General features: G+C 41.0%; 1 protein-coding gene across 5 annotated transcripts in view; it reads right to left on the reverse strand.

The window, feature by feature from the left end:
• Nucleotides 1-7,507: 7,507 nt before the first annotated feature.
• Nucleotides 7,508-9,637, reverse strand: part of LOC122560706 (interleukin-21 receptor-like) — a 46,024-nt gene continuing 43,894 nt past the window's right edge. For all 5 annotated transcript variants that reach the window (XM_043711648.1, XM_043711649.1, XM_043711647.1 and 2 more), the window contains one exon: nucleotides 7,508-8,563. In XM_043711648.1, coding sequence (XP_043567583.1) covers nucleotides 7,943-8,563 — 621 coding nt within the window. In that variant the 3' untranslated portion in view covers nucleotides 7,508-7,942. The remainder of the gene's footprint in view (nucleotides 8,564-9,637) is intronic.

Consider the following 9,637-nt stretch of genomic DNA (forward strand, 5'->3'; position numbering starts at 1 on the left):
ATACCCTTCCTACTCTCTGAGTAAAGAAACTACCTCTGACATCTGTCCTATATCTATCACCCCTCAATTTAAAGCTATGCCCCCTCATGCTTGCCGTCACCATACTTGGAAAAAGGCTCTCCCTCTCCACCCTATCTAACCCTCTGATTATCTTATATGTCTCTATTAAGTTACCTCTCAACCTTCTTCTTTCTAACGGAAACAGCCTCAAGTCCCTCCGCCTTTCCTCATAAGATCTTCCCTCCATATCAGGCAACATCCTAGTAAATCTCCTCTGCACCCTTTCCAAAGCTTCCACATCCCTCTTATAATGCAGTGACCAGAACTGTACACAATACTTCAAGTGCGGCCGCACCAGAGTTTTGTACAGCTGGAGCATAACCTCATGGGGTTCTGGAACTCGATCCATAAGACCATAAGACCATAAGACATAGGAGCGGAAGTAAGGCCATTCGGCCCATCGAGTCCATTCCGCCATTCAATCATGGCTGATGGGCATTTCAACTCCACTTATCCGCATTCTCCCCGTAGCCCTTAATTCCTTGTGACATCAAGAATTTATCAATTTCTGCCTTGAAGACATTTAGCGTCCCAGCCTCCACTGCACTCTGTGGCAATGAATTCCACAGGCCCACCACTCTCTGGCTGAAGAAATGTCTCCGCATTTCTGTTCTGAATTTAACCCCTCTAATTCTAAGGCTGTGTCCCTCTATTAATAAAAGCTAAAACACTGCATGCCTTCTTAAAAACCCTGTCAACCTGGGTGGCAACTTTCAAGGATCTACGTACATGGACACTGAGATCTCTCTGCTCATCTACATTACCAAGAGTCTTACCATTAGCCCAGTACTTTGCATTCCGGTTACTCCGACCAAAGTGAATCACCTCACACTTGTCCACATTAAACTCCATTTGTCACCTCTCAGCTCAGCTCTGCAGCTTATCTAAATAATCTTCTGGGGTCTTGCACAGAGGTGAAGGGGGAGGTGTGAGCACAGGCTTTGCACCTCTTATGGCATTAGGTGTGGAGAGCGATTGGTGGGGTGTGTGGACCTAATGAGGGGGTCACGGAGGGAATGGTCCCTACAGAATGCAGATAAGAGTGGGGAGGGAAATATATTTTTGATAGTGGGGTCTGACTGTGGGTGATGAAAATGGCAAAGGATGGTACACTGGATTTGGAGATTAGTGGGGTGGAATATGAGCACCAGAAGGATTCTATCCTTGTTCTGGTTGGGGGTGGGGGGTGGGGTGGGGTTCAAGGGCAGAGGTGTTGGAAAAGGAGGAGATAATAGCGTGATATCTGAGATACTGAGAGTCTTTAGTAAGACTTCAGGTAATACTGAAGAGTAAATATACATTTACTGAAACATTCTGGTACACATCTTAGAAAAGTCTAAACAACAATTGGTTAGCTCTTCCCAGGATCAGTCTTTTATAACCTGATGGGTGTAACTAATATTATGTCAGTTAACCCTCTGAGGTTCTAATTGCTTTATACATCAGGGACAGTTTAGTCAGCTAGTGCAGCCTCAACACTGCAGTTCAGCCACCCAATGCCCAGACCCCATGATAAGCGGAATACATGAGTGCACAATAACATAGGGTTGAGTCCAAGGAAGCAGCTCACTACATGGAGACAGCAGCCATAGCACAATCCCTATCATCCCCAAGTCTGTATCAGACAGTTGGCTGAGTGTTCTATTTCAGCAGGCCATTCAACATGCATTCTTCTCCTGCCACGTTTAAATCTGTTAAGTAAACCAACAATTCAGCTTTGTAAAATAAATGTCCTGAGAATACATCAAAGATCTTCACTGCATCTTCAACTGGGATCTCCTTTTGCCCTTTATTCAGCTGACTGCTGCTTTTCCTTGGCAGCTTATTCAAGAGCTAAGCATGGCACAAGCTGCTGATCATATCTGTCATTGCTGCTAGGAGATCATGATGACTTTCAGGGCATTATTCATGAGTAGTGTGGACATCCATGAAAGCTTTTACAGTGGAAACAAGCTTCAACTTGGGTATTGTTGTGGAGTATTTGACAGATAATGATCGTTTATTTTGTGCTCGCATACAGAGAATCTTTAACACAGGTGTCAAAGCCCCCTGTGCCAATTTACAGAATTTCTTCAAGCTTTATACAGATTACAGCATGCAGATTACAATTCCTGTATTCACTATCCATGTGTTCTATAATATCTTTGCTTCCCACAGTCTTAGTAGGCATTGTCTGTTCCTCACCCTTTGACAGCTATTAGTTTGGATGCCTTGTTCATCATTTCTAGCTTTGTTTCTTACTAACTATATGGCTTAAGACTTAACCCTTGCCAGTTTAACCCCTTCACATTGCAATAACTAGAGCATGGGAGATTATTTGAATCCATCAATCTATCTTTATATTTGTTCCTCAATTCCACAGTTCCTCTCACCAGGTAGTAGAATCTAGACATTCAATGTTGTCTGCTAAGGCTTGATCCTATTGCTGGAGTGTATAGTATATCTTATCTGCTCATTATGCTTTGGATGAGGGTGAGATATTTGATTACTGGTGGGATAGCATAGAATTGTTTGGGTGTTTCATCAGGCCATTTTCATGATTCTCTTAGCTTGCCTCTATATATTTCAACTAGTTCTGCCTTTCCCACTCTTGCTGCCACCTGTAGCTGTAGGCACAAAATGGTTGGAGTTGGGGCATGAGTGACTGTTCCTATATTAAAACTGCTGCTGCCCTGTGATAATACAGTATCTCCCATCACCAGTGTATGTGACAGGTGTTGGTTTCTTGATGCCCATGCGTTTCCATTAAATACACATCTTGCCTCTTCTGATATGTATATTGGATGGGTATATACAGGACTTCTACAGGAAATCTTTGTAAACTTTTCATTATATTTCCCCTATCTATTACATATTATGGTATATTGTTGTACACATATTATGATCCTTCTTAATTATTCCAGCACTCTCTAGCCTAAAAAATGTCTTACATGGCTGTTGACTTCTGGTATAACTGAGATTGCCAGAATAATGCCAATTAACATTTTATAATGTATGACACATTCCACATTGTACACATGTAAAACAGTTGAGCTGGCAGCTGGTATAGAAGTACCTGATGAAGGGCTTTTGCCCGAAACGTCGATTTTGCCTGTCCTCGGATGCTGCCTGAATTGCTGTGCTCTTCCAGCACCACTGATCCAGAATCTGGTTTCCAGCATCTGCAGTCATTGTTTTTACCCCATAGAAGTACCTCACCCTTATGAATTTTTCTCAGATCTTCTGTCATCTGCTTGAGTATCCATGATCTAATATCATTTCTGATCCCATAATTTGAGAGATTATCCTGCATCTTGATTGATTTATTAATGGACCAGACATGAATGTCCAGGACTGCGGCTGAGCTTTCAATTACCCAGGTCAGGACTTGGTCCATACTGAGCTGTCTATCCTGGATCTTTGTCCCTTTTCCTAGATTTCTATAAGTTGAGAACTTACAGTCTAAACCTATTGGTCTGTTGTCGCCAAATCAATTGAATTTATCACTGAGACTCTTTGTTTAATGCTATAGCAATATCTTTGACAGAACTGTATTTCAGCTGGTCCTTTCCCAGGACTGGGGTTACAGAAACTTTTCACCTCCACCATTAAGTCAAGCTGCCTGTGCTTTTATTTGTTTATCCAAAGCTGTATACAGTGCTTGGGTTTGATCCAAACACCACTCAAGGAGATAAATATCAGAGATGCTTTGAATATTCGTTCTAGCTTCACTTATTACTAACTATTTGACTGAAGCGTTGATCCTAACTAATTTAACACTGTCCATTTGTATCAACCATGGTGATCTATCAGATTTCCTCTCAATGAAGCTTGCTGCTAGCTTTTGCTGTGTTATAGGAGTCAGACTTAAAAACATAGCTATGTTTTGTGACAGGGAAATCCATGGAAATATTGTAACTCTGCAAGGATCCCAAAAGCAAATAGGTTGAGAAACCCTGGTCCAGTGCATTATTGTTAAATAATAATCCATACAAGGACAACAGCGTTTATTCTGTGATGTGCAGTATAATTAGAGCTTTATATCTAACCTGTAATGTCACTGGTTTGGCAGTATTTGATGGAACAGTATAGAGTCAATTTTATTCTGGGACATTACCTGTTCTATTAATTTCGAAGCTCCTTGGATACTGCCTGAACTGCTGTGCTCTTCCAGCACCACTAATCCAGAACCTGGTTTCCAGCATCTGCAGTCATTGTTTTTACCTCTTTTACATCATCTGTTCTATACCCACCCTTCGACATGGGTGAAATTGTAGCAAAAAATTATGTTTGTTTCAACATTGAATCTTTGCACGAAAGGTACAAAATTTACAAATTAGCACTTCATTCTAATAGTATAATTTTGCTATGCCCCCAATATAAAATAATTGTTAATAACCCACGGAAGAAACGAATGGCTGTATATATATCAATGTCTTCATTTGTATGACAAGGCGCAAATTAGCAGCAACATATATTTTGTAAATATAATTCTTAATGTAGAAACTATACTTCAATAGGAAGCTCAGCTAAATATAGTAAAATGTAAATTAAATATCAGGAAAACCATCAATAATAATGGTCCATTTAACAGGTGCACTTACTCCTAGGTAACGCTTATAAAATTGTCCCATGGGAACCATGTACATGGACTCCCTTTCAGAATAATTAGATTGGGTGCTCCTCCTTCATTGTTCACTGGAAACAGCCATGTCAGACATTACAGCTAAGTAGTGATGACATCAGCTAAATAGGTGGGGCCGATTCACACCAGACTGAGTAAGTGGCAGAACTCTGGAGTCAGACTGTCTTTCCTGCAGTATGAGAGGAATTGGAGATTCGGTTTGGTAGGGGTTGCAAACAGTTTCTTTGGTGAAGTAGCTTAGCAGGGTTTGTTGGGGTGGGGGGCGGGGAGGTGTTGGAGGTGGGCAGGATGGCTTCTGTGTTGTGATCAGGTTTTGGAGTCAGAACCCATTGTTTACTTTCTGCTTAAGATATTGTTGGGAATCTGATTGATGAAAAACAATGCCAATTTGCATTTATAAATGTCGATCCCACTTTCAGACAGGCTTCTCAAGACCTTGAAAATCACAACAGACTGTAAATGGAACAGGAAATCCACCCACTCCCTTTTGACACATCTGTTTTTTGCCAAGTAGCAGGTGTGAAGGAGTGGGTGTGGGGTAAGTTCAAATTTCCACTCTGTTAATTCTGTTATTACCAGCACAACTAGAACGCCAACCTTATTGACATCCAGAATTTTTCAGTTCAGGAATCTCTGTGGAGAGTATAGTGGGTCACAATGTATTTGGTCTCACATCCTGATAAAACCATTTAGTCCTGAGAGATGACACCACGCTCCCCCAGCCTCCCTAGTCATTCCTACCATCAGATTGTTAAGAAAGGGAGTACAACCCACTTTACAGTCTTAAAGTAAACACCACCCAAATCCCACACCCTCACCCTGATAACAGGTGGGTATCATGTTAGTTGGCCTGATTTGATAGTATATTCGGGGGACAGCATTCAATTTGCAGTATATGGTCATCAGATGGACACTCTACACGTACAGAATTACATTGACACTGGAGTGAACTAATTTTAGAATGTAGTGAGTGCAGGCCAATGAGAGGACAAGTGGAAAAGAAGAGGCAGTAACAGAACTCAGAAATGCAAACAGAAAGTGCTGGAATTATCAGCAGGTCAGACAACACCCTGAGAGATAAAACCCTCCTGTCATTCCTACCATCAGATTGTTAAGAAATAGAGTGCAACACTCTTTATATTGGGGAGAAGGAAACAGAATTAAAGGACAGGATTTTCATATTAGCGTTAATCATGTTAATCATGGTAGAGAAAACAAGAGCTGGGAACTTTCCTGGCTCACTGTACCCTCTCTGGGAGAAGGTGCCATGAAGGATGCAATTTTTGATCCAGGGCAGGGTGGAGGTTGGGCTGTATGAATATGTCAAAAGTGTGGTGCTGGAAAAGCACAGCAGGTCAGGCAGCAGGCAGCATCTGAGGAGCAGGAGAGTCGATGTTTTGAATATAAGCCCTTCATCAGGAATGGAAGGGCTTATGCTTGAAACATCAACTCTACTACTCCTTGGATGCTGCCTGACGTATTATGCTTTTCCAGCACCACACGTTTGACTCTGATCTCCAGCATTTGCAGTCCTCACTTTCTCCTGCATGAATATTGTACTGGTTTTAGTTGTGGTGCTTCTACAAGCAGTTCAATGGCAGAGGATGCTGTGTGTCAAGACAGGCTAGTTAAAATGCCTATTTCAATTCTCTGGGACTGATCCCAATTATTTTGTTCATTACTCGCCCATTTAGGACTCACCTCATATCCCTTCATCTGCTTCCACACACTTCCTATGCCTCATGCCACCCCATGGTTCTGCCAATCTTCAATGGTAACTTATACCCTCTTTGCCAAATTATTGGTCTACCCCAATCCCCAATGGTCCCCCATACCCTCCGTTACAATTCATGGCACTCTCATGGTCATTTCTGCAATTTACTTTCTGTATAGAACCAATGAACCCCAAGTAAAAATGGCACATATGAAAAAGCTTTTAAAACCCTTCCATTCATAACTTGCTTTAAAAAAATCTGGTGTTAGTGTAATCCTATTAAGAATGCCTATCAAACAGATATTTAAAGTAACAATGGCAGAAATGATTTGATATTATATAAAAAATGTAACTTTTTCTCCATCTATTTTGTCAATGCTATCAATCGAACATTATTTTGCTTATATCCACTTTGTATCCAAATAATAAATATCTAGGATCTCAACCAAGCGTACTTAATCAGGCTTGGTCCAGAATCCAGAATTCCATTTATTTATAGAAACACGTGCAATAAAAGTGCATTCATTGCTTGATTGGTGGCTTTTTTTTTAACTAAGACCCATTTTGTCATTGGCTTAATTTTTATTTAGACAAGATAAGGAGATGTCAAATATTTAAAAGTTTCTGCTATTGACATTTGGTTGTTGCAGAGGATATGAGAGGTGTTTGAGGTTGCAAACAGGGCATGGGCATGGGCTTTTAAATTATCCAGACTTTGATTCAGTATGTTTCTGAGCCCTTGAGAAGCTAGTCTGACTCGGTGACTCAGAAGGATAGGAAATGACAAATTCTACAATGAGCCAGCCAGGTAAAGAATACGGGGTACAGATTCACTGCCAGCCCCTTCTCCTGTGCTAGTGAAAATTGAGTGTAATGGGAATGGAGGCAGGAATCTCAGAATTGGTCCTGCCTGCCATTTTCAAAAGCCTAGGAGAAAGTGAAGACTGCAGATGCTGGAAATCAGAGCTGAAAAATGTGTTGCTGGAAAAGCGCAGCAGGTCAGGCAGCTTCCTGAAGAAGGGCTTATGCCCGAATCGTCGATTCTCCTGCTCCTTGGATGCTGCCTGACCTGTTGCGCTTTTCCAGCAACACATTTTTCAGCTCATTTTCAAAAGTCTGCATAGTTTCTGTGACTCTACAAAAAATCCCAATCAACATTTTAGGTTATTGATCTTTCACCAGAACTGGGCAAGTTAGAGATGTAGTATGGTTTGAGCAAGATGTGGGTGTAGCAGGGATAAATGGAAGGTCTGTGGTTGTGAGCAAGAAAGGAAAGAATAAGTGACAGAAGTGTCAGAGCTATAATGTCAAAGTAAATGGTATGGAGCAAGAAAAGAAACAGAAATTACAGACTGATATTGTTGAACTCCATGTTGAATTATGAAGTGTATAATGTGCCCTAAGAGGTAAGGTACTGTCAAGCTTGAGGAACTGCACCTCATCATTTAATTAGGCGCTTTTCAGCATTTCAGATTTAGCATTGGTTAAATCTCATTATACAGTGAGTACATTGACTTCAATACAGAGTCACAGAATAGAAGCTGCTACTGCTGTGTTGATGTTGTACAAATGGAGGGCAATTTGTCACTGTCGATTGCCTCCAAACTCATAGGCACATCTCTTTTCTCTGCCTGGCATCCATCGCAGTTGAGTTGGAGGCCAATCTTAGTGGGCACCAGGCCATGACTGGTATCAGAGTGAGAGAGGGTGCAGTAGTCATCGCTGTAGTTATATTCACCGTTTGGATCCTGAGGCATCATGGACAACAGGGTGGCATTAGCCAGGTCCTCAAACAGCAACCAGCTTTCAACCTGCTGACCTTCAGTAGGTACAATGGACTGGTTTCCACTTAAACCACAAATGCTATTACTATATTCCAGCACTGAGTTGGAATAAAATCTATTCCTTGGATCAATGAGACAGTTCTTTTTGACGTACATGGAATCTGCATCATTATTGTGTTTGAGGCTGTTTGGATCAAGTGCTGATGTGTAGTGTATTGGGATTGGTTTTATGTAGGTAATATTAGAAACAGCTTCAATTCTGGGAGTTATGATTACTGTGTCAGCTTCATCTTCCAAGGACCTCTTCATCTTCGTTATCTCATGGACTGAACTTCTGCGAGATCTTTTCTGAATAGTTGATTGGTCATTGCGAACCCATTCCTAAAAGACATAGTCATAATTACAATGAATTTCTCCACCTAAGTTGTGTTGCAATATTTTATGGGTCTTTTCTTCATTATTTACCTGTTATTGTAGCTATTAAGTAACAATAGATTGTTGATGTTAGGCTTTCCATTCGATGGGAAAATTGCTGTTTACTGTGCGATAAAGGTGTTCTTATTTCAGAAGTGGCATTTTACAAATAAAGGAAGATAAGTTTTAGTTTTAGTTCTGTGAAGATAATTCTTTTAAAAAGAAGCCAGTATTCAGTTTGCAAAAGTGGTCTAAATATATCATTTCGAAGAAAATGTGTGACTAGTAGTGTCCAGTTCAAAAACTGTGGTGTTAACTGATGAAATGATTACACCGTACAACACAACATATTAAAAACAAGTGACTGGGGGCACTGCTGTTTTAGTTTGAATTCAGTTTTGAAGAATCAAATTTCAATTTTGTGCTAGCAGGAGAACAATTTCATCTCAGCAGAAAAAGAAAGTTTTCAGTTCAAGACAGTAGTTTCATTCTAGCAACAGGGCAGTTTGCTAAGTCTATAGAGATTAAAATTGTGATAGGTTTTAGAAAACTTTTGTCAGTCAGAATTATGTGGAGGTTCAGGCCATTAGAATTGGAATGAAGCCTTAAAAATGTTTGAACAGTCCAAGAAGCAAAACTGGAGAGAGTCTGTTAAGTAAGAAATTAAATAATTAAGATAGGAGTGATATTTCTCTGGGTTTAAGTATCTGAGAGATACTGAGTATCTGAGAGAGAGATCTGAGAGAAAAATGCCATCCTGTATTCCCAATTCCTCTGCCTCCGCTGTATCTGCTCCCAGGAGGACCAGTTCTACCACAGAACACACCAGATGGCCTCCTTCTTTAGAGACCGCAATTTCCCTTCCCACGTGGTTAAAGATGCCCTCCAACGCATCTCGTCCACATCCCGCACCTCTGCCCTCAGACCCCACCCCTCCAACCGTAACAAGGACAGAACGCCCCTAGTGCTCACCTTCCACCCTACCAACCTTCACATAAACCAAATCATCCGCCGACATTTCCGCCACCTCCAAAAAGACCC

Source organism: Chiloscyllium plagiosum, chromosome 21, assembly GCF_004010195.1.
Source record: "Chiloscyllium plagiosum isolate BGI_BamShark_2017 chromosome 21, ASM401019v2, whole genome shotgun sequence".
Lineage (NCBI taxonomy): Eukaryota > Metazoa > Chordata > Chondrichthyes > Orectolobiformes > Hemiscylliidae > Chiloscyllium > Chiloscyllium plagiosum.